At 47.6% G+C, this 25,683-nt stretch overlaps 2 protein-coding genes across 2 annotated transcripts in view; one reads left to right on the top strand and one right to left on the bottom strand.

Annotated features, from left to right (window-relative positions):
- Positions 1 to 25,683, bottom strand: part of As3mt (arsenite methyltransferase) — a 200,719-nt gene that overhangs the window by 57,994 nt on the left and 117,042 nt on the right. The gene's annotated exons all lie outside the window — the stretch shown is intronic.
- Positions 12,597 to 19,101, top strand: Cyp17a1 (cytochrome P450 family 17 subfamily A member 1). The gene is made up of 8 exons (XM_006983332.4): positions 12,597 to 13,528; positions 14,785 to 14,923; positions 15,130 to 15,359; positions 16,045 to 16,131; positions 16,468 to 16,677; positions 16,969 to 17,138; positions 18,116 to 18,219; positions 18,622 to 19,101. Exons 1-8 carry the CDS (start codon positions 13,232 to 13,234, stop codon positions 18,912 to 18,914), a joined length of 1,530 nt encoding a protein of 509 aa, XP_006983394.1. The 5' UTR covers positions 12,597 to 13,231; the 3' UTR covers positions 18,915 to 19,101.

The raw sequence follows: 25,683 nt of genomic DNA, 5'->3' as shown, positions 1-25,683 counted from the left end.
CTGATAGACCTAAGGACCCTTCACTAGGCTCCATCTGTTAAAGGCTGAACCTCCCAACATGACCTCACTGAAGACTAAATCCCCAACATATAATGTATGGGGCACAAAGAAGTATCCAGACAGTGGCTAGAAAAATGACTCAATGGTTAAAAGCACATACTACTTTTGCAGAGGACCTGAGTTGGGCTCCCAGCACCCACATCAAGCAGCTCACAACCACCTGTAACTCCAGCTCCAGAGATACCCAATGCCTCTGGCTCCATGGGCACCTGCACTCATGCACATACTCAGACACACACACACACACACACACACACTCACTCACACATACACACATACCACATACATACACACCACACACACACACACCACATACATACACACACACCACACACACACACACCACATACACACACACATACACACCACACACACATACACACCACACACACACACACACACATAATATAAAATAGTGGAAAACAATCAGACAACAGTATTGTATGTTCCTGGTGCTTCTGTTTTGGATAATTATTCATCTAATAACTTTGACAAAGCTCAGCTTAAATTATCTTTTTCTTTCTATGTGAGTTTTGGTAAATACCATTTTAAAATTTGCAGACATATAGTGATGTATAGGTTTTCTTCATTATCCTTTTTTTTTTTTTTTTTTTTTTTTTTTAAGACAGGGTTTCTCTGGGTTGCCCTGACTGTCCTGGAACCAGCTGTGTAAACCAGGCTGACCTTGAATTTGGAGATTCACCTGCCTTTGCTTCCTGAGAGCTGGGATAAAAGGCAGCCACTACCATGCCTAGCTCCTTTATTAACATTTTAATGTTCAGTGACCAGTAGTAAAAAGCTACAATTTCCTTTTTCTCGGTTCTTTCTTTTTTATTTTTTTAAATTTTATTTTATGTGTATGAATGTTTTGCCTGCATGTATACATGTGTGCTATGTGTGGGCTGCTCTTGCAGAGGACCTGGGTTCAATTCCCAGCACCATATGGCAGCTCACAGTTCTCTGCAACTGCAGTTCCCGAGGACCCAATGCCTTCTTCCGGCCTCCCTGAGCAGCAGAAATGCAAGCGGTACACAGATATACAAGCAGGTGAAGGGTCCGTACACACAAAATAAATAAATAAAAATTATTAAATAAAATAAAAAAGATCATTCTACCTACTTAAGAAAGTAATTAGCTTATTTTTTTTTTAGTAACGAGAGTGCTAATTTCATTAAGGAATGTAAAGAGAAGAACTGGAGTCTGAGATGAAATTTAGGATTGAACAAAACCCTAGCATTGAGATCTGTTTGTTTGTTTCTTTGGTTGGTTGGTTGGTTTGGTTTGGGTGTTTTTGAGACAGGGTTTCTCTGTGTAGCCTTGGCTGTTCTGGAACTTGCTCTGTAGACCAGGCTCGCCTCAAACTCACGGAGATCCGCCTGCCTCTGCCTCCTGAGTGCTGGGATTAAAAGCGTGCCCCACCACTCCCTGGCTGCTTTCGTTCCTAATACCCTGCTCTGGTGACCTCTTTCTCAATAGAAACATGAAAAGATTGAAACACATTTTGCTTGCTACTTGGTGGGTTTTGTTTTATATTTCGTTTGTTCGTTTGTTTTTGAGACAGGCTGGCTTTAAATTTACTTTATAGCAGGGGGTGGCCTTGAACTCCCAATCTTCCGTCCTGTATCTCCTCAATCCAGGGATTACGGGCCTGTGCCACTATACCCAGCCTTGTCTTGGAATTTTTCACTCTTAAAAACTTCCACAGTTCCATTCCCAGGTAGTAGAAACAGGCCAGGTTCAAGAGTGCGAGAGAGCTCTTATCTCTGATCATGGTGCACAGTGCTTTGCAATAGTGAACTTGTGTGAGCTCCAATCCATTGGCCACGGTAGTGTCTGACTACCTGTCCCCAGTGGTTCTAACGGATTCAGTTCATCGTGGTGATGAAGGCGGTGGCAGGGGACTTTGTGGCCGTGGGAACATGAAGCAGCTGCTTGCTTGCCCACATCTCAGCAGACCAGGAAGCTGACGTCAGGGGATGGTTCACCCCCATTTCATTTTTGGTTTTAATGATTTGCCGTTGTTTTTAAAATAGGAAGGCCAGCCTGGCTACATAGTCATCAGGTGCATTAGTCATCTAAAGAACCTACTTTTTCTGGGAGTGATGGCACATGCCTTTAATCCCAGCACTCAGTGGGCAGAAGCAGGAGGACCTCTGTGAGTTCAAGGCTAGGCTGGTCTAAATAGTGAGTTCTAGCCCAGCAAGGGCTATCTAGTGAGACCCTGTCACAGAAAAACAAGCAAACCACCACCAACAAAACCAATAATAAAAAAGAATCTGTTTTTTATTTTATTGGAAAGTAAGTTTCTATCGCATACGTTCATCAGTGTCTGAGACAACTGCCTGCTTCTCTAATGATGGTCTGTTCTGACAGGCTCTCAGAATAGGAATGTGATCAGCTTTACTATTTTTGCTACACTTACACATTTAGTGTGTGTGTGTGTGTGTGTGTGTGTGTGTGTGTGTGTGTGTGTGTGTGTACATGTGTCATGACACATGTGGAGGTCAGAGGACAGTTTTCAAGAGTCATTTCTCCTTAAGGTTTTGGGATCAAACTCAGTTGCCACACTTGCAGCCGACACCCTTACCTGCTGGGCCATCTCAGTGCCCCCCCCCTTAGTATTCTGAGAACTGATTCTCCTTAGGCTAAATTCTCTTGCTTCAGTGGGGTCAACCAAGCACAAGTGCAGAAACTGTTGGTGAAGTCAGGTGAGTCAGGTTGAGAGCCGATGGTTCACATCTCTAGTATAAGGATCTTCAATCAGTAGACTCTGTTAAGGTCAGTAGCAGCTCCTATTTCTTAAATGTTGAATATGATGATACTTAAGACCTTGGTGGATAAGATCACCCAAAGGAAATGCTGATGGAGAAAGGCCAAGGTCAGGCTAAGGAACCTTGACACACATTAGACAGCTGTGGGACAGAGAAGAAGGAGCAAAACAATTTTCAAGAACCTGGAGCTGCAGAGGGCTGAAGAAAAGTAAATGATTAGTAATGTCTGCAAAGTGTTTTATGAATGGAGGTCTGAAAAACAGCTAATGCGTTTAGTAATGAGGATGTCACTGTTGACCTTGTCAGCAGATCCAGTAGCGTGGTGGGCTCAGAGACCAAATTGCAATGAGTGTACACACAATGAACAAGGAATAGAGTAAAGACACCAGCCTCCATCACTCTGCCAAGAGTCTGGAGGATGGAGGAATGGCCCAGAGGTTGAAAGCACAACACTGCTCTTTCGGAGGACCCAAGATCAGCTCCCAGCACACACATTGAGCAGTTTACAACTTCCTGTAACTCCAGCTCCAGGGGATCAGATGCCCTCTTCTGGCCTCTATGGGCACTCACACCCATGGATGTACATTTCTTAAGACACATACCCATACAAATAAATGAAACATAAATAAATAAGTAAATCTAAAATTAAAAAGTCTGACGGGGCTGGAGAGGAGGCTCAGAGGTTAAGAGCACTTGTTATTCTTGTAAAGGACTTGGATTCAGTTCCAAATACCAACATGGCAGCTCACAGTTATCCACAATTTCAGTTGCAGGGACTCCAACCCCCTCTTCTGACCTCCACAAGCACCAGGCATCCACATGGTGCACATACATATATGCGGGAAGACACTCAGATATATAACACTGTGGTAGTTTGAGTGTAATTGACCCCCATAATCTCATAGGGAGTGGCACTATTAGGAGGTGTGGCTTTGAGTGGATATGGCCTTGTTGGAGAAAGTGTGTCACTGTGGGGGCGGGCTTTGAGGTTTCCTATGCTCAGAATACTACCCAGTGTGTCAGTCGACTTCCTGTTGCCTACAAGATGTAGGACTCTCCGCTACTACTCCAGCACCACAGCTGCCGGCACACCGCCATGCTCCCGGTCATGATGATAACGGACTGAACCTCTGAGACTGTTAGTGAGTCACCTCAATTACATGTTTTCTTTCTAAGGGTTGCCATGGTCATGGCGCCTTTTCATAACAATAGAAACCCTAAGACAAACACTTTCTCCTCTAAGTCACCATACCAAATAGGAAAAGTATCCATAAGTGTGCCACGTGCCAGGAATTTTTCATTGGGTGAGAAAGCAGGTCTTCTCATGCATCATTCACATGAATGAGAAACCCCACAACTATGATAACTGTGTCCTTCATATTAACTGACAAGACCACACAGGAGAGGTGAATAAATGTGATGCTATGGTAAAGATTTTAAAATGTGATAGACATAAGCACACTGGGGAAAAGCCCTATAAATGCTGAGTGTGGCAAAGCCTTCACTGGGAGCTCTCATCTCAAGTCCTTATGAGAGTTCACATTGTTGAGAAGCCCTGTGTCTGTGGGTGAACAGTTCCAGGGACTCACCTCTCGGAATGTTACAAGCGAGAGGAGCTTCAGTAATAGTTCCGGAGAAACTGTACCCATGAGAAGACTCCCATGTGAAGAGTGTGGGAAAGCCTTCAGGAACACCTCCAGCTTCTGCATGAGTCAGAGAAGCCCCATCAGTGTTCTGGATGTGAGGAAGGCTTCAGCTGAAGCTCCAGTCTCCGCATCCACCAAAAAGCACAAAAATATGTATATCTCAAAATATCAGCTCTATAAGCTGTTTTGCTAAGAGTTTATATATCTATATATCGGTTTTTTGAGACAGGGTTTCTCTGTGTAGCCCTGGTTTTCCTGGAACTCACTCTGTAGACCAGGCTGGCCTTGAAGTCAGAGATCTGCCTGTCTCTGTCTCTCAAATGCTGGGATTAAGGGTGTGTGCCACTGGCCCAGAAAGAGTTAAAAATCTTAAAACCGTTAGTGTCCCCAGGAAGGAAATGCTTTAACAACCTAAACTGACCTTAGGCACCTTGGCAGCAGTCTCCAGCAGAACATTCTTTCTAATGAGACTTAGGTGAGTCAATGTTCCTCCTATTCATCAGCTCAGGACAAGAGTGATCCACAGCTTGATTCTGAGCATGGAATCTCAGTGTGCATGCCCGAGATGGGGCATCATGTCCCTGCCACACATATGGTATTTCCTGGAATTCTAGCAGCAGGACTTAGTAGTTGCAATACCACCCCAAACCCATGAACTATGCTCAGCCTTTGAGTCACCCTCAGGCCCACTCTCCAGGGATGCAAACTCATGCTTCAATTGCTTCTTCCCCTTGCCACTCACACCCAGCTATTTCCCCAGCCCCAGGTTTGGTTCTGGTTTTTCTTCTGGTTAAAAGCACATGATGCTGGCTGGAGAGATGGTTCAGTGGCTAAGCTCACTGGCTGCTCTTCTAGATGACCTGACTTCAATTCCCAGCAACCACATGGTGGCTCACAATCATCTATAGTGGGATCTGATGCCCTCTCCTGTCATAAAGGTGTACATGCAAATAGAGGACTCATATACATAAAATAAATAAATAAATCTTTAAAAAAAAAAAAAGCACATGATGTAGTCACTAGAAAATAAGCCCAACTTAGAGATGCAATGATTAACAGAGTCTACAAACTAAAGAAAATCTCCAGGGCACTTATGACTGTCAATCATTTCCTGATCAGCTGAGTGAGTGGATAATTATGATTCTCCTAAAATCAAATATGATATTTAATGCTGTCTAGGAAGCGGTGAGTGTTTATGGATACTCTGAGGACCTCTGAGGTAAAGGGGACTCGGTAATAACAGGACACAAGGAACGCGATGTCTGAGTTGAATCAGGTGGCAACCTGAGAAATCCCAGAACATCATGGGAGCCGAGTAGGCTTAAATGAAAGGAAGAAGCAGGAACTCCGAAAAGGAGTGTCCGCCATGGCTATGAAGCATAGCACAGTTCCCCAAGAGCCGGGGCAGGCTTTGGGAGTGCTGGCTGGGGAGTCATGGAGGATGGGTCACTTTCTGTCATCACCGCGGATTACTTACCAGTTCTTTATTAGCACCACCCTTCTCGTTGTTAATGGGAGGAGTCATGACCCTGTGACAGCTGACACCTGCACGGGTGCCAGAGCTGTGAACAGGAGGATGTTGAGGGATGAGGTGCTAAGCCATTGTCCTGATTTTTTTGGACCTGCTCTGACTGAAATGAAAACTCCCATGGAGGAATTCAAGGGATATATAAAAGACCAAAGTCCTAAAGATGAGAACAGAACATTTCCCTTCTCAGCCCTGTTTCCCAGGAGCTCTCACAGGCAGGGTTTTGCTCAGGATCTTTGGGGAAATAAGGGTCTGTGAAGCCAATGTACATGACAGGCTTAGTGGCTTCAAAATGAGGTGGGGTGGGGGGCGGGGTTGGAGAGAGCCTGTCCCTGTGAGTTTTAGGCAGACACCTGCAGGAGAACCTCTGGTCTGCCCTCGCTGCCTTCCCCATCTCCACAGAGAAGCTTGGCTAACGTTTAAGCCCCTTTCAGGCCTCAAAGCCAGCACGGTAATTTGCTGTAGCGTCTCACCATTTCCAAGTTACCATAGCGAGGCGGAGTGTGAGTGAAGAGCCTGGACACTTCATTCACATGGAGCCATTGATAGACCATAGGACTTTTATTTTAGGGAGAAAATGCTTTATTTCTAGCTTTATTGCTAGTAAGTTTGTGCAAAGTGCTTACTCCTTGAATCTGGTTTGTTTTTTGTTTGTTTGTTTGTTTGTTTTTTAACAGAATGAGGACCCTGGACTAAATGATTTCATCATGCTGCTGCTGCAAAATACAACTACTGCCTTAGAAGCAACTAACTCTTTTGTTTTTTTAGTGAAGCAACTAATTTAATGTTAAGCTTTGAAGTCCATAATTGTTATCTTTAAAAAATATTGTTTATTTGAGTTATAGTATGTTCAAATCAATTTAACACATATGTTGGGGGGCACTTCTGAGTGTATTTACCCACTGAGAAGAAAGCAGAGATGGCAAGTTGGAGATTCAGAAGGAAAATGGCAAACGAAAGGTTCTGTAAGAGGGCGAAGGAATAGGTTCAAGGATATGGGGGAAGGCTGCGTTTTTATGGTGTGTGTGTGTGTGTGTGTGTGTGTGTGTGTGTGTGTGTGTGTGTTGGAAATATTTCCATATAAACATATAAAGTATTTCTTTCCACTGTTTCTGGTCGGCTCCTCCCAGTGACAACGGCAAACGCTGATTACATAATCGATGCTGCACTCATACTATATGACTTCTGCGAGATAGGTTCCTAGAATTAGAGAACTAGAGCGATTCTTCCAAAGGATGCGTGTAAGGGAAAACCCGGAATGGATTTCGAAAAGCAGAATAGCGTGGCTATTAAAGGTTAAGAACTCCAGGGCCGGGAATATAACTCAGTAGTAGAATACTTGCCTAGCATGCACAAGAGCCAAGGTTCTGGGCTCAATCCCCAGGGCCAAAACCAAACAAAAATAAAACACAAAAGGAAGGAAGGGAGGGAAGGAGGGAGGGAGGGAGGGAGGGAGGGAGGGAGGGAGGGAGGGAGGGAGGAAGGAAGGGAAGGAGAAAGGAAGAGAGGGAAGGAGGAAAGGAAGAAGGGAGGAAAGGAGGAAGGAAGGAGGGCAAGGTAAGAAGAGCTTTATATTGCTGATTCCAGCAGCATCATTAGCTAGCTGGTGACCTTTGTTCAGTTCTCCGTCTCCATTTTCGACTGTAAAGGGGGCATGATGGACGATGGCAGCTGGTCCCTCCGCTGTGGCTTTTGTGAAGGGTTGACAGCATGGTGCACACGACCCATAGGAAAAGCCAGAATAATGGTTAGAAGGGACTGGGATTGGGAAAGGGACTAAGAATCCTCACTCTTAGGATCATAGGAAAGTAACTGACAACAGGCACATCGAGGGAGATGGAATTCAATGATCTCCATTTCCTCAAGTAAAAGTAGAGTCTCTGGAGACAGAAGACAGTCTTTTGTTTTTTTATTTTATTTTATTTTATTTATTTATTTATTTATTTATTTATTTATTTATTTATTTATTTTTTGAGACAGGGTTTCTCTGTAGCCCTAGCGGTTCTGGAACTCACTCTGTAGACCAGGCTGGCCTTGAATTTAGAAACCTACCTCTGCCTCCCTAGTGCTGGGATTAAAGGAGTGGGCCTCTGCCACCCAATGATAATCTTTTTTTTAACTTATTTTATGTGTAGGAGAGTTTTGTCTACATATATGTGTATGTACCATGTGTGTACCCGAAACAGTCAGAAGATGGCATCAGATCCCCTGGAACGGTAGTTACAGAGGGCTTCCAAGCCACCACGTGGGTGCTGGGAACTGAACCCGGTCCTCTTAACAGGCGCTCTTCACTCTTGAGCCATCTCTGCGGGGAGAGGGGGTGCAGGAGAAGGACAGTCTTCGATCTGTGAGTCTGGAATGTTGACTACATATTTCCATGGATCCTAGAGTCAATCAGGATGACCCAGAATAGAGAGGAAGAATGCAAGCTGGTGCCCACAGTTTAAAATGAATGAACCAAAGAGCCAGGAACATCTGCCTGTGGTCACAGGGACTCAGGAGGCTGAGGCTGGAGGACAACTTGAGCTCTGAGGTTTGAGGATAGCCTGGACAATACAGTGAGCAAGGTCAGAAGAACAGTGTGAGTGCTGAGGCTAGCCCTGATGTAAGATGCCCCGGAGGTGTGTTGGGGAGGGGTGTCTCTGAGACATATGAATGTAATGGTTACCATGAACTGGGCTCTGGAGCCCTTGAATGGAAAGCTGGGAGGCCATTGTCGTAGTAGAAGTGATTGGCATTTTGCAACAGAGGGAGACAAAATGGCAGTACTGGCTTAGGGGTAAACCCAGTCAGTGCCCTGGCTAGACCCGATGAAGAATTGCTCAAAGTTTGGCAGTGAGTTTGAAAAACGGGGAGCCTGGGGCTGGAGAACCAGATTAAGGGGCTGCTTTCTACTCCTAAAGTGAAAACCAAGACAATTGCCGGACAGCTCACCCCAAAAAGCAAGAAATGAGAACTTTGTGAAAACAAGCAGATGTCTTGCTCTTCTACCTGTCATGGACTGTACAAGATACACATGCACAGTGCATGAGACAGGGAGACTCAGGAAGCTGGAAATAATACTGCTACAGTGTGCCCAGATGAGGCAATTCCACCTCTGTCGTGACTGCTGAAGAGCATGTGATACAGACTATTGTTTGATTTGGTGATGCAGACAGAACCCAGGACCTTGCACATGCCAAGCTACATTTCCAACGTGACTTTTCTATTGTCGTTGTTAACGATTTTTTAATAAAGGCTCTTACTGCGTACCTCTGGCTACCCTGGAACTCACTTTGTAAGCTGGCCCTGAACTCACAGAGACACATCTACCTCTGCCTCCTGAGTGCTGGGATTTAAGGTTTGTACCACTACACCCAGCTTATTGTTATTTTGGGGTGCTGGGGACTGGAGCACCCTGCATGCTATGCTAGTGGCCGACCTTGAGTTATAATTCATATTCTACCCAATGCGCCCCTGAGGGTTTTATTGGTAAAACTTCCTTAAAACACAATCCCCAGCTTCCGGTGGAAAATCTTCAGTTCAACCTGTATAACAGGGACTCAATATTACCAGAGCATTCACAGGCCCAAGGGAGGGGGCGTTCTTGGTGTCAGCCATGATAGAAGGTGGGTTCTCAAACAGGCAACCTATTCTGGCTTCGGCAGGCACTCATGCTGGAAAATACTCATACACATAAAATAAAAATAAATAAATCTTAAAAATAAATAAACCCAAAACAACAGAGAGAGAGAGAGAGAGAGAGAGAGAGAGAGAGAGAAAGAGAGAGAGAACCAGTACCACTAAAGTGGAAGCTTTGTACTGGTTAGCTCCAGCTGAGAAATCAGCTGTGATTAAGAAGAGACCTGTGGACTGGAGAGATGACTCAGCAGTTAAGGGCACTGGCTGCTCTTCCAAAAGTCCTGAGTTCAATTCCCAGCAACCACACGGTGGCTCACAACCATGAGATTTGGTGCCCTCATCTGGCCTGCAGGCATACATGCAGGCAGAACACTGTATACTAAACAAATAACTCTTAAGAGAGAGAGGGGGAGCTTTCTTTTCTTCTTCTTCTTCTTCTTCTTCTTCTTCTTCTTCTTCTTCTTCTTCTTCTTCTTCTTCTTCTTCTTCTTCTTCTTCTTCTTCTCTTTTCTTTTCTTTTCTTTTCCGCACTTTCTCCTTCTGTATTCCCCCACCTCCGCATGGTCCCTCCCCCCTCACCCTCTCTCTTCCAATAAAGCTCTAGAAAGGTGAGAGAAAGAGAGAGAGAGAGAGAGAGAGAGAGAGAGAGAGAGAGAGAGAGAGAGAGAGAGAGAGGCATCGTTGAGGCAAAATCTTCTGGGAGTATTTTGTCAGGGTCAGCACGCAGAAGCTGTGGTCCAGTGGGGCCAAGGTTACATTTCATGCCGACAGCCAAACTTGGTAATATGTAAAAGTCACCTAGGTAGTATTGGTTTTGAAGTCATGGAGAACAGCTGAGGTTTGGCACTATGTGGCAGGGCTGGAGTCCCTAAAGAAGGCTGGAAGAGCCGGGCGTTGGTGGCACACACCTTTAATCCCAGCACTCGGGAGGCAGAGCCAGGCGGATCTCTGTGAGTTCAAGGCCAGCCTGGACTACCAAGTGAGTCCCAGGAAGGGCGCAAAGCTACACAGAGAAACCCTGTCTCGAAAAACCAAAAAAAAAAAAAAAAAAAAGAAGAAGGCTAGAAGAGGCCATTGGTGATGGTGTGGCCTCAGTGACAGTGGACACCCCAGCATATTGGAGATACCATACCGTGGCATGACCACCAAGTGGAGCTGGCCTGAGTGTAGGCATGGCTGTGCCCGCTGCTAACAGCAGAGCTCAAAGGACGGTGAGTGCCAGATGTCAGCCAGAGTTCCACTTCTGGACTTGGACTTCGCTTTGATTTGATTATTACTGCCCTGTTTCTTTTCTCTTGGAGTAAGAAAGTATGTAACATTTTTTTATTTTATAGGAGATCTCACACTTAAGAAAATTAGGGCTTTTAAAGAAACATTTAAAGAGACCTTGGATTTTTTTTTTTTTTTTTTTAGACAGATTTTCACTGTGTGGCCTTGGCTCACTGTGTGGACCAAGATGGCTTCAAACACATAGAGATTTACTTGTCTCTACCTTCTGAGCGCTGGGATTAAAGGCATGTACCCCCGTACCTAGGTCAAGACTTTGGACTTCTTAATGTCAAATCTTTTAAAGACTGTGGGACTTTTAAAGTTATGTCAGTTTTATATTATTTTGTGATATTAATATTAATATAAGATCTTGGGGATGAACAGGAAAGGCAATGTTTTATTAGTAATGTGTTTGTGCGTCAAGTTGTCAAGGGGTCAATTGTGCTGGTTGGTTTTTGCCAACTTGACCCCAACCTAGACATACCTGGAGAAAGAAGAGTCTCGGCTGAGCCTTATCAGACTGACCTATAGGTATGTCTGTGGGAGCATTTTCTTGATAAATAGTTAATGTGGGAGGGCCCAGCTCTCTCTGTGTGCTACCCATGGACAAGTGATTCTGGGCTGTATAAGAAAGTAGACTGAACAAGCCATGGGGAGCAAGCCAGTAAGCGTCACTACCCCAAGCTTCTGCTTCAGCTCCTGCCTCTAGGTTCCTGCTTTGGTTTCTCTCAATGGACTGTGACCTGGGATACGTAAGTCAAACTGACCCTTTCTCCTCCAAGTTGCTTTTGGTCATGGTCTTCATCACAGCAATAGAAACCAAAGCAAAGCAAGGAACAGGCATGCTCATAGAAAGGAGATTAGAGGGGTCTGGGTCTGGAGGGGAGAACTGGAGAGTGGTTGCTTAATTAATGGCTCCAGTGTCGTACAAAGTGACGTAAATTCTGGAAGTGGCAACAATGTGCACAAGCTTTATACTGCTAAAATGGAAAAGTTTTGCTGTTGATTTTGAGTGAGACATAGTCTTATATAGCCCGGGATAGCTTCAAACTCCTGTGAAACTGAGGCTGGCCTCGCTCTCCATCTGTCTCCTGAGTGCAGGTATGCAGGTATGTACTGCCATGCCCTGGCCAAAATGTACATTTAAAAATGATTAAAGAGCCAGAGAGTTGGTTCAGTGAGTTAAGGACTTGCCACACAAGGCTAGTAATCTGAGTTTGATCCCCAGAACCCACAGAGTGGAAGGAATGAACACACACACACACACACACACACACACACACACACACACACACACGACAAACTAACAAACAGGTCAAATGTAATAGTTTTCAGTGATAAATATTAAAATACTACTCTGAAATTTTGTGGTTTTTATGTTTTATCTACTAGTTAAGGAATTTTATATAATTTTAATTAGTATTTTATTATTTTGTATGCATGCGTGTTTTACCTGCATGTATGTATTTATACCGAGTGTCTGGTGCATGCAGAGGCCAGAAGAGGGCATTGGATCCTGGAACCAGAGTTACAGAAAGTTGTGAGCTGCTGTGTGGGTGCTAGGAATCAAACCTGGGTCTTTTAGAGGAGCAGCCAGTGCATTTAGCTGCTGAGCCATCTCTCGGGCCCTTAGTTCAAGTGTTTTAAATGATGCATTTTATGCTTTGTATACGTAAAGTAATAAAATGATTTTTTTCCCAGAAAAGATTAAGGAGCCCACTAAAGACTATGTAACTAGAACGTGGCCAAGCCAGATTTGAACAGAACCTGCAATGTCTCGTGAACGGAAACTATGCATACCTGAGCAGCCACCAAAACTTAGGACATCCGGTTCTTGGCATCCCTGTCTTGTGTGACCTTACACAGACTGACCTTTGAAGACCTTGTTCTCTTCAGCTATTAAATAATAAGACTTTAGTATCTTTGACGGGTTGGGCTTGCTGCAGCCTGATGACATTAATTACTATCTATGCAGCACTTGTGACATGACATCATGCGGACTCTGAAACCTTGATCTCATTCTGATACCATTTGCCTCTGGGATGTTCCATCACGCAGGAGCCCCCGGGGAAATGGCCAGCTCTCTGCTCCCTAACCTGCTCCTCCTCCAGGGGTTCGTCCTGAAGTTGAGCCCAGCCTTGAAGAGGCCACATTCCCTCTCCTCTCCCTTTTCTGGGTGAGGACTCAGGCTTGGGTCCATTCCAGGATAAACTTCTCCAGGCCAAGAGATAACACAACTTCAAGGTGACAACCAGGGAGGCCTTTTAAAAGTCCTCCTTCTCCGTGAGAGTCGCTGAGCCTCTCCACAGCTGGCCATCTGCTGACACCTGGCTACCATGTGGGAACTCATGTGTCTCTTGCTGCTCCTCCTAGCCTTTCTCTTTTGGCCCAAGCCAAAGACATTTGATGCCAAGTTTCCCAGGAGCCTCCCATTCCTGCCCCTTGTGGGCAGCCTGCCGTTTCTCCCCAGACACGGCCATATGCATGTCAACTTCTTCAAGCTGCAGGAAAAATATGGTCCCATCTATTCTCTCCGTCTGGGTACCATACCGACCGTGATCATCGGCCAATATCAGCTGGCCAGGGAAGTGCTCATTAAGAAAGGAAAAGAATTCTCCGGTCGGCCCCAGATGGTAAGCAGTGCCGACCCTCCTCCTCCTCCTTGCCCCCTGGGGTGGTACAGTTCGTAATTTTCCCAAAACCAGACTAACGGGGCCATTCCCTTAGACCCTCCCCAACCTCTAAACTGGGAAGGAGGAATTAAAGGGACACCTCTTGAATGGCCTGTCCAGCAAGGTGGTGCAGGAACCTGCAGAGTTAGGGGAGCCCTCACTCCACGCACCTTCCCCCCTATTATATGACAGTCGTGCCAGAACACACTGCCAAAGCCCATAGCCCGGACCCGGGGCTAAAGTTCTCCTTAAGTGTGACTGTTACCTTTGCTGGGAGATAGGGGCAGTGACTGCGTCCTCCACAGGAAGATGCTGCGAGAAGCAGCTGGCCTCTTGCTCTTGGGGGGCTAAAGATTGCAGTTTCCCCGATTGGCTCACAGAGAGCTGGGGGGGGGGTTGCAGGGGGACAGAGGACAGGGGACAGGAAGATACAGTAGTATCTCACGGCCTCTGACCTCACTGTGCTGACTGTTGAGCAGCCAGCCTACAAACACCACCCATGCTCCCATGACCCTGCTGCAGGGTTCCCCTGAGCACCCCCATACAGCTTTGATCAGGCCAAAATCGATTCATTTTCCTTGGGCAAGTCAGCTAGAGTGGCCTGCCCCACTACCTGGCTCCCCCAGATTTGGTTTCCTCTCAGAAGCAAGAGAATAAAAGAGGCCGGCCGGATGGAGGTCTGGAGGGTCAGGGATGCGAGTGGGAGACTTTGGGCCCTCGTGCTTTCGGAGGTGCCTTTCAGGGGACATAGTTCAACCTTAAGTCCAACCGGGGAGGATAGATAAAACATGTGCTGTCTTCAGATGCGGGTTTGAGTGCACAGGCCAGCCGCGGAAAGAGAAAGAAACGGCCTGGATTCTGTGACTTTAGCAGCCTGGCGGTGGTGGGAAAGATAGGCAAGTGTCCTCGGTCTCCCTGTCCCTAGGACAAGCACACCCAGCTTACCCCACCCATAGGCTGCCTCTCCTGGTCAGAAACCGAAGCAGAGAGGCCCAGAAGGCACCTTACTAATAAACGGAACCCCAGAGCGCTTGCATTCAAATCAGGGTCCCTTCTGTCTCCTCACTATACTGCCTTTCGGGACTGTAAGGAGGACTTTCAGGCCTTCCTGGTAAGAGGCGAGTGGGGCTATTACGGCATGCAGGTAGGTCGAGGGAGAAGCCTGAGCGTTCCAGGGCTTGCCTAACAATTCCTACAGCCTTGCCTGCTCTCCCAAGGTGACTCTGGGCCTCTTGTCGAACCAAGGGAAAGGTATCGCCTTTGCTGACTCTGACGATGCCTGGCAGCTGCACCGGAAGCTGGCGCTCAGCTCCTTTGCCCTGTTCAGGGATGGTGACCAGAGACTGGAGACGATCAGTGAGTGAGAGGCCAGCCCCGGGGCTGGGGAGCAAACAGAAGGCTGCGGACCTGGGAGAGGATGCCGAGGGCTGGGGCCGGCCATTTCTTAGCGGCGGCTGCCATCCAGCGGCCGTCTGCTCTCTATGCGCTCCCCGGATAAGTAGACCCAGGTGGAGAGGCGGCGGCAGATGAATTCCTCCGTTTAGCATTCCCTCTCTCCTCAGTATGTCAGGAAGCCAGCTCACTGTGTGACTTGCTGCTCACCCACAAGGAGGAGTCCGTAGATCTGTCCCAGCCTATCTTCATGTCAGTAACCAACATCATCTGTGCCATCTGCTTCAGCACCTCCTATGAGAACAGGGATCCGATATTGACCACCATACAGACCTTTACAGAAGGCATCCTGAATTGCCTAGACAATGAAAATCTGGTGGACATATTCCCTTGGTTGACGGTGAGACTGAAGTCACCCCTCTCCATTTCCAGTCCCACTAGGACAGTGTCCTTAATGCTTTCAGTTTCCATGGCCATCTTTCTCATCCGACTCATCCAGTCGTCATCTCTATCTCCTCTGCCTCTTACAGCTGCACACGACTTCACTGGCTTTTTTACCCTCAAGGCAGGCTCTCATGTAGCTCAGGCTGGCCTCAAATTGCCTCTGTAACTGAGAATGACCTTGAAATTTTGATCCTCCTGCCTCCGAGTCTCAAGCGCTAGGACTATAAGCCTGTACTATGCTGCCTTGCTGGGTCTCTTTATAAATCTTGTATCTTAATATTCATGGCTCTTACTATTTTCCAGTCACCATGTGCCAGCAGTAAGCAGCCTGTGTTAGGCACTGGGTCCTCCTAGACATGTCAAATTATCCTCTTGGTACAGATGGGAAAAACAGGCTGAAGCTAGCTGAGGGCTTCCTTCCTTATTTGCATCTGTCCTGTGGAAACACAGCTGGCAGGGCTTAGTTCTGAACGCAGAAGGGGACGAGGGGTCCACCCTGTCCTCCACTGTTTCAAGTTGTCCTTCTTGGCCATGGTGATCTTATTCTTTTGTCATCTAGCCTTCCTGGATGAAGGTCCAGGTCTGCCTCCAGGAAGAATTCTAGCTGGATAGATGGATTTGACCTTTCCTTCTGTTTCCAGATTTTCCCCAATAAAACCTTGGAAAAGATAAAGAGACACGTTAAAGTTCGAGATGAAGTACTGACTGACATGTTGGAAAAATGCAAGGTGAGTGACAGAGGCGAACTGAGGTTGGCGTCGTCGTGAGAGCAGGCCTGGGTACATTTCGGACACTGTAAGATCTCCAGAGCCTGGCAGGGGCCTGGCACATAATAGGCTACCACTAAAAACTGACTTATTAATGAATGGGAGCGGGAAAGTGAGAAATTGAAAATGTTCCTAGAAGGGACACAGAGGAGGACCCAGTGGTCCTCTACCCAGTGGTCGCTACCTCTACACACCCACAGGTCCTGCTCAGCCCCTGTCCTCCCTCAAGGAACCTTGCTGTGTGTACTGGGGGTGGGCTCCCTCCTCATCCTCATCTCTCACTGTCTCTCATTCCAGGAGAAATTCAACAATGACTCCATCTCCAACTTGACGGACATTCTGATACAAGCCAAGATGAACGCAGATAATAACAACACCACTGACCACCAGGGTTCATTTTCAGATAGTCACATCCTTTCCACAGTGGGAGACTTCTTTGGGGCTGGTATAGAGACCACCACCTCTGTGTTGTGTTGGATTGTGGCTTTCCTGCTACACAATCCTGAGGTGAGTGTCTCCTCACTCTTGCTATAGAATCCAACTAAGCTCCATTTTGGGGGGTGGGGCGCAACGCCTGGAGCCTTCTGGGCAGACAACCCTGCTCCACCTCTCACAGGCAGTGGCTGACCCTGACCCCGGGTTAATGTTGTCCCATCTTCTAGAAACAAAGCATAGGCCACAGAGTCGTTACTGGATAGAATCTGTCAGGGCTGTCCTGGGTGTGCCCAAGGGTTCTGCTAAGCCTAATCACTCTTAGACTTGAACAACTTGATCACATGACCATGCTCTGGTCCCCAGGTGAAGAAGAAGATCCAAAAGGAAATTGACCAGAATATCGGTTTCAGCCGCACACCAACTTTCAATGACCGAAATCACCTCCTCATGCTGGAGGCCACTATCCGAGAAGTGCTTCGTATCAGGCCGGTGGCCCCCATGCTCATCCCCCACAAGGCTAACATTGACTCAAGGTATGCCCTGCTGGGGATGTCTTTCTGTATGCCGTGAAGGTGTTGCTCTGATTGATTGATAAATAAAACAATGGTTGACCAGTAGCCAGGCAGGAAGTATAGTGTAGGCAGGATAAGGAGAGAGGAGAATTCTGGGAAGTGGAAGGCTGAGTCAGGAGACGCTGCCAGCTGCCACCATGAGGAGCAAGAGGTAAAGATACCAGTAAGCCACGAGCCCCGTGGCAAGGTATGGATTAATAGAAATGGGTTAATTTAAGATGTAAGATCTAGCTAACAAGAAGCCTGAGCCATTAGGCCATAGAGTTCATAATTAATATAAGCCTCTGTGTGTTTACTTGGGTCTGAGTGGCTGCGGCCGGGACAGGACTGGAGAAAACTCCAACTACAAAGCCCTTCTTCCCAAGACACTCAGCCTGGGATGCCGCCACTAGCTGGTCTATTTTGTCCCCCATCCATGTCTTACCTGCCCTTAGCTGCTGATCAACCTATAGACAAACAGTGACTCACTGCTGTTGATCATCCCACCCTAGCCACCATAACCACTGCATCTGCCTCCCCTGATATCCACAGACTAAGCTGCAGATCCATCTGGCTTCCCTCCAAACTTCCCGCTGCCCTTGGAGACACGGGTCTGGGCTGAAGGATAGGGTACTCAATGTTCCAATCTCATCAGGCAGCTGTAGTACATATTCACACACGCACGCACGCACGCACGCATGCACACACACATGCACCAGCTTCCAAGGCACATCTGTGTACTGACAAGCACAAATATCCACATACACAAGGTTGGTCGGCAAGCGCTTGATGAGTGGATGAGGCTGGATCCAGGTGCAATCCTGGCAGAAACCAGAAGCTAAGGAAAAGGAGGGAGGGAGAATGGAGGCCTCCTGAAGGGGTCTTTCCCCCAGTAGAGACTTGGGGCTGAGCAGGAAGGGGAAGACAATATGCCTTTTTCTTCACCTTGTCTGGGTCAGCATTGGCGAATTTACCATCCCCAAGGACACACACGTGGTCATCAATCTGTGGGCCCTGCATCACAATGAGAAGGAATGGGACCAGCCAGATCGGTTCATGCCTGGTGAGTGTCTGTCTGTCCCATCCTGGCTCCTGGGCCACACAGCCAGCCTGGATTTTGCTCCACTGGGCCAGCATTCCTTCCTGCCCATTAGACTTGCTACTAGAAAATTCTTGGCTGCATCCCATTGGCCTGTCGCCATTTCCATTCTCCTGGAGACTGTCCCCAACTCTTCAAAGCTGGACTTTGCAACTCACTCTTCAAATTCCTTCTGTGAAAGTCTGCAGGCATCTGTCTCCCAGTAGGCCTGTCCCTCTTTTCTTGGGTGGTGGCATTTTCTCCTGGTCAGACATCTTCCTCTCTCTCTGTCCTTCCTGAATATTTGATTTCCTCATGGCCTAAAAGTGGGTTGAGGTTCCCTGGGCAAAAGCTTGGCTGCTGGCTGATGCTTCCCTCTGTCTCCAGAGCGCTTCTTAGACGCCACGGGAAGCCATCTCATTACACCCTCGTTAAGCTACCTGCCCTTCGGAGCTGGGCCCCGCGCCTGCATCGGAGAGGTCCTGGCCCGTCAGGTGCTCTTCCTCTACGTGGCCTGCCTGCTGCAGAGGTTTGACCTGGATGTGCCAGATGGTGCGCCGATGCCCTGCTTGAAAGGGGACCCCAAGGTGGTCTTTCTGATTGATCCCTTCAAAGTGAAGGTCACAGTGCGCCAGGCGTGGAAGGATGCCCAGGCAGAGGTTGGCACCTGGAGGCCATGACTCCTGGTCCCATGCTGTGCAGCCCACAGCGCAAAACTAGAGTTACGGCTCCTCCTGACTCCTACATGCCTCCTCCTCCTCCTCCTCCTCCTCCTCCTCCTCCTACCCCATTTTCTAGTTTGCAGAAATAGAGGGTGATGTGCCTAAATTAAAGATTTGCCGATAAAAGTCTCTGAGCTGCCTATCATTTACTCATTTGCTTACTCATTCAGTCAACAAATGTACTTATGTATTTCTTTTGTGTGGCAGAGAGGGATGGTGTGTGTGTGTGTGTGTGTGTGTGTGTGTGTGTGTGTGTGTAAGTATACTCACAGGAGTTGGTCCTTTCCTTCCACTATGTAGATTTTAAGGACAGAAATCAGGACATCAAGCTTGGCAGCAAGAACCTTTACCTGACGAGCCGTCTCGCACACCTCTCAAGACATTTTACTGAGTACATGGCGTATGCCTTCACTGACTCGGGACACTCACTCAGCCTGTGTGGGAGGCACAGGGGAACCAGAAATGTTAAACACACAAGGTTGTCCCTTCAATCGGAGGGATGCATATAATCTGTTATCTGCCCAGAAGGCTGGGGGCAGACATAGTTAATAGCCTGGTGACCCTTACAATATCTGTATGGCCAAGACCACATCTAATTCTCCCCTTGACCATTATTGTGAGCTTGTCAATCTGTAGACCCCATCTTTATGGAAGGTGTCACATGTAGTCAATCTACAGACCCCATCTTTATGGGCGATGTCACATGTACCTTGCCTAGATTTTCAAGGGAGTCATGTCTCAAGCCTTATTGTGCACATGGGATTAGGTTAATCATTACCACAAAAGTTTTCACCAAACTGTGCTGTGCTTAAATATGCCTAAAATAAACTACTTGGAGCTGGGTGGTGGTGGCACATGCCTTTAGGCAGAGGCAGGAGAATCTTTGAGTTTGAGGCCAGCCTCGTCTACAGAACGAGTTCTTGGACAGCCAGGGCTACACAGAAAAACCTATCTGGAAAAAACAAATAAAAACAAAAACAACAATAAAAAACAAACAATTCTACTTGGGGTCAGACTCCCCAAGTGTGATCCAACACTGGCTACTTAGTTGTGTTGAACCAAACTACTTTCTTGCCTTTCGGGGATTGTTACTCTCTAGGTCTTGGTGGTCCCAGAGACATCACACACACACACACACACACACACACACACACACACACACACACACACACACACACACACACACACACACACAAGCCTGGTAACATTTAGAGCAGAATTTCAGACTTCTAAATGCTCTGGAGTCAATGATACTGGAATCATTGTAAGAGAATGGTACAGGGGGCGTGGCCACTTGAAACAAGGAGGCTGGGGATGAAGGTGAGGATGTGGGGAAAGTGACAGCTCTGGAGGAGAAGCAGATGAAATGGTCTCAAGGTCACCATGACTGGGGGGCGGGGGGGGGCAGCCTCTGGTGGGGCGGCACTGGAGACAGGCCAGCTCCCGTGGGGCCTCTGTAAGGAGAGGGAGAGTTTAACTTCTATCCCAAACACACAGGAAGTCACCAGCAGATTATAAACATGTGAGTGAAACAATGTAACTAGTTTTGTTTTGAGACAGTGTAACACGAATTCCCGGGAGCCAGAATACTGGGGTGAATGCTGAAAGATCAGAGAGACAAAGGAATAAACCACCTTTTACCTCTAGGACTCCTCAGCCTGAAAAGCTTTCCTCAGCCGAAAAACTGTAATTCCTGTCTCCTCATAACTTATATACCTCCACCCACCCATATCATTTCCTGTCTCGACTTTCCTAGTGCTGGGATTAAAGGCATGTGACTCCTAAGTATGGGGATTAAAGGTGTGTGCCACCACTGTCTGGTTCTGTTTCTCTCCTAGACTAAGCCAATCTCATGGAGTCCAGGGTGGCTTTGAACTCACAGAGATCCAGATGGATCTCTGCCTCCAGAGTGCTAGGATTAAAGGTGTGTGCCACCACTGCCTGGCCTCTATGTTTAATCTAGTGGCTTGTTCTGTTCTCTGATCTTCAGGCACATTTATTAGGGTACACAATATATCACCACAAGACAGGGTCTCATACAGCTCAGGCTGGCTTCTAACTTGCTGTGTGGCTGAGGCTGGCCTTGATTCTCCTCCATTCACCTCAAAAGTACTGAGCTTACAGGCCCACCCACATCATCACCTCCAGCTTCACTGTCGTTATGGAAGCTCCTCCTGGTTGCTTCGTGGACAGTTAGGAAGGAGGTTGCCATGCCAGGCGGGATGTAGTGAGGGGCTGGGCCATGGCCACAGCAGGGAGGGGAGTGAGTAACGGCAGGACTGAGTCTTTGTTTGAAAGACGCGCTCATCTTGTTTTCTCGACCTATACTTTCTGCTGCATGCACCTCATAGGTTTGGCTTTGTGACCATGTGTAACCCAGACTGGGCCCATCAGAGCAATGCCATCTTGGTCTACAAGGATGGGTCATGAAAAAAAAAGAAAAAGAAAAAAAAAAAAAAAAAGGATGGGTCATGTCCCCCCATCCTCTGCTTTCCCTCAGGTGAACATCACCATGAGAAGACTTCTAAATGGGCGTCTTCAGCAGCCACACCTGGATTCCTCTCCCTTCCCCCTTCAAAACACCCTGGAAGTTGGAAATGCCTCCTCACTGGAAGACAGAGTTAATTCTTTTAAACTGATATTGTGTGTGCGTGCATGTATGGGTGTGTGAGTGCACATGCACACGCTCGCAGGCACGTGCATGCTGTGGTGTGCATGTGACAGGCATCTTGTTTGAGGCTGGGATCTTTTGCTGCTCACTACTTTGTGGGCTCCCTGGCCTAATGTCAGGTGAGTCTCCTGTCTCTACCTTCTATCTCTTGGTTGGGTATGATTACAGACACTTGTGCTACTGTTCCTGGCTTTTATGTGGGTCCTAGAGATTACAAGTAAGGTTATCAAGTTATGTATGGTAAGTACAGTGATCCATCTCCTCAGCTGAAATCCAGCTGAAATCCAGTGGGCAGCCATTGTGGAAGACAATGATGTTTGACTTCTAGCCTAGAAAGAGGTCTCATCCCCAAATCCCTGACGCTAGCCAGACCAGTGTCAAATCAACAATCAGGTCCTTCACCTCTGATGAGATGAAAGACCCTGGAAAGGTCACGGGGCCTGCCTGAGATCCTGCCTGGCTAAGCTTCCAAAGGGACATTGAGGGAACTCCAAGGAGTTAGGGCACAGCGTGTTCTTTCTTAAAAGAGCTTTTAGCCCAGCTGTAGCAGACTCCCCCAAATCAATCTTGCTCTTCAAGAACCAGTGACATCAGACCTTGCTCAACAGCCCGGAGGAGAGCTTGTGGGGAGAGGGATGTTGACAAGCTGCAGAGAGATTCAACTGGAGGTCACCCTTTGCCTCTGCCAGCTGGCTGCAGAGAAAGAGCCAAACTTCCCAGGGATGGATGGTGGAGAAGGTAAGTATTTCACATCTGCTCAGATTTGAAAGACTCTTAATGAACTAGTGATGCACAGATAAGCAAATAGGCAGAAAGTCTGTTCTCCACAGCGGTAGACGGTGAGTTTAACCCAACAAGAGGAAACCAGAGACCATCAACCATCAAGGGACGGATGTTGAGTCCAGAACCCAAGACATTAGTGACGCTGCCGTGAGGAGTCAGCTGGGTTTTCCCACCTGTCCTCAGGATCATGCGAGGGGTGGGGGGGTGGGGGGGTGGGGGGTGGGCTGGGCTGTGTCATCTGAGAAAACAATCGCATGAACTCTGACTGGTGCCCAAACTTGATCCTGCCTAGAATGGGAGACTTTCACCCACTGACCTGAATCTCCAAATCTCAGGGCCTCTTTGAGGCTCAAAGCAAATGCCTTCTTCCAAGACTTAGACTCCTATATCAAATTCCTCCCTTTGGCTTTCAGACTATTGAAATGTAAATTTCCCCAGGACTCTCAGGCTGGGTACAGGAAGAAGGCAGCTGAGGCCTGGTCTAGCCAGAGGAAGAGCTTGTCTCCCAGAGTTTCCACACTCCTGACAACCTGTCACCTCATCTGGCAAGGGAGACTGAAGCCAAGACAATGAAGGTGGGTAGGACCACACCTCAGCCAGGACTAGTTATGCGATTTCTTTAAACCTAAAGCTCAGGACCCCAGAGATGGTCTTGGTGGGAGGTTCATGGGCTCTCTTTGTTCCTCTTCCCAATGTGACACAGTGAAGTAATCTCTTTTTTCTGCTGTGCACTATTTCTGGTCTACTTATGAAGATAAAGTGGAAGAGCCTGTTTCTTAGTGTTCCCAGGGTCCAGGGTTTGGTCCTATCTCAGAGTTCAAAACTGAGTCTTCTCATTTTCTTGCATATTAGTACATGACAAATAGGTTACATGCACAAGAGGACCTATCACATGCTCCAAATCACTGAACCAGGAGTCTTAGCTCCAAATCTCAGGTTCAGTGCTGAGCATAGGAAATATGCAGAAAGAAGCCCACTTTTAGTTAGTTTTTTTTTTTTTTTTTTTTTTTTTGGTTTTTCAAGACAGGGTTTCTCTGTGTAAACTGCTCTGGCTGTCCTGGAATTTGCTTTGTAGACCAGGCTGGCTTCAAACTCACAGAGCTTTGCCTGCCTCTGCCTCCAGAGTGCTGGGATTAAAGGCATGCGCTGCCACCGCCCGGCTCTATTTTCAGTTTTCCATTTGCTCGTTTTGAGAATCTCCTGAAAACTAGGCTGGCCTCATCTTCTCTGCCTAGCTGAGGACGCTGGGACTCCAGGCATGCACCACCATGCCCATCTTCCTTTCCTCCCTTCAGTGCTGGGTATCACAGCCAGGGCTTCATGCATGCCAGGTCTGTGTACCGACCACTGCACTGCACTCCCAGCCCCTTCATCATTACCTGTTGGTCTTCAGACTGCTCTTAGTCAGCAAAGTGATGGTAACCAATGCTCAACACTCGTTTGGGAAGGACGCCAATATTTAGTGCTTGCCAATGAATAGGTTTTCTGTCCCCCCCCCCCCCATAAGTTTCTCTACTGACGCAGTAAGCCAGATCAAGCAAAGATGAAGAAGTATAAGAGCAGGTACATGAGCAAAGCAACACCCAGGAGGGTGCTTTGGTCCCAGAGATCAAGGCCAGAGAAGTTGCGAACCCCAGCCAGGGCAGGGAATTTTATAGATTGTAGGTGAGTGGTGATGATGCATCTGCCATAAGCTGGGTTTGTGCCCAAGGATGGTCAAAAGCTGAGCACTTAGGTTGGGACTTGGGCGGCTGGCAACCTCAGGGGAGGAGCTGCCATAGCTGCCAATAATGTGCAGCTGGTCCCTTTCCTTCCTGAGTAGGCGGGGCTTGAAGAAAGGGGGTGGGGCTTCCAGGACCATGCAGAGGTGAACCAGAGGCTCCAACCAAACACTAATAGCTACCAATGTGACGTCAGTGAACAGTAAGGACGAGGTGACTGTCACATTACATGTACTTACCATTACATGGGGAAGGGGGTCCTGGGGAAACACGACATTGGGTAGTTTCCTCGCGTGTAAACATCGGTGTACTTACACTGCCTAGCAGACGGATGGCCTACACCACAGCAGGACCACACTATCTAGCATGCAGCCGTGTTGAACACTACAGGCAAGTGCAATTCGATGGCATGTGTTTATCCACATGGGCTTGCTTCTATGAGCATCACTACAAACATATACTAATTTGCCATGCTGTGCTTTGTGACAGCCACAACGTCACCAGGAGACCGGAAATCTTCAGCTTTACTATAATCTTATTGCTGTGTATGTGGTCTGTCATTGAGAGAAACTTTATTGCGACTGCAAATAGTAAACGCCCTATGTATGTTCGGGGGCATAGATAATACATGGAATGCCAGGAAATGGCCCACTTGAATAGTCATTACCTGTTTTCAATATATTCATGTGTGGGTTTAGTTTTTTTAATTGCCTGTTTAATAAGCAGCTCTTAAAAATCTTTGGACATTCAGTAATAATTAACTCTTGTAAGCTAAAACACCTACCCCCCCCCTCCCCCACAGTTCCTATCCTTCAGAAAAACAGTTCCCACAGGGCCCTCTGGGAGCGAGGGAAGGGGCACGGTGTTCCCCGGAGGATGTGTGCAGTGTGCAAGTTAGTGTTTCCTGGGGCCTCTGGTAGACATAAACCCAAGGTAAAGGCTGCACTCTGCGATCACACAGATAGGTGTCCACCTATGGCTAGCAGGGGACCAATCAGAGGCAGTAGAGTGAGGGACACTGGGAAAGAGAATGCTTAGAGGATGGTCCCCGGCCTCCCAGCCCGAGTCCCGCATCCTATTCCTACTGCCGAGTCCCTGAGCGGCCATGTTCTCACATGTAAGGTAAGCTCACTCCCGAAAGCTGCCCGGTCCGACACCTGAGTCAGGATAAAACACAAAGGGCGGTGTGGGCAGGTAAGTTCCTCGTGTGTGACAAGGGCAGCCTATGGAGACAGATTCAGTGTTACTTAGAGACCAAGTGACCGCAGACAACTTACTGGGCTTTCTCGTACCCCAGGTTTCCCATCTGTAATATGTGGGTGCAGTGGGGGGGGGCGGGGCGGGGCGGGGCCGAGGTGTGTGTAGAGGAAATGTTCTCAGTGTTGCTCTGAGGTTTGAGGATGGACTTACATGGCACGCTTGGTTCCTCAATAAACATTGGCCTTATCGGTATTTCATAAAAAATTAAGGCCTAACCTGAGGGTTTTACTTCTCAGAAGTAGGCTGGGTCGGGAGGTTTGTTGAGACTTCCGGAACCCACCTGCACCCAAGA

This window comes from Peromyscus maniculatus, chromosome 1 (genome assembly GCF_049852395.1).
Source record: "Peromyscus maniculatus bairdii isolate BWxNUB_F1_BW_parent chromosome 1, HU_Pman_BW_mat_3.1, whole genome shotgun sequence".
NCBI classification, from domain to species: Eukaryota; Metazoa; Chordata; class Mammalia; order Rodentia; family Cricetidae; genus Peromyscus; species Peromyscus maniculatus.
The sequence above is the reverse complement of the archived record's forward strand: the minus strand, read 5'-3'. Positions and strand labels throughout refer to the sequence as shown.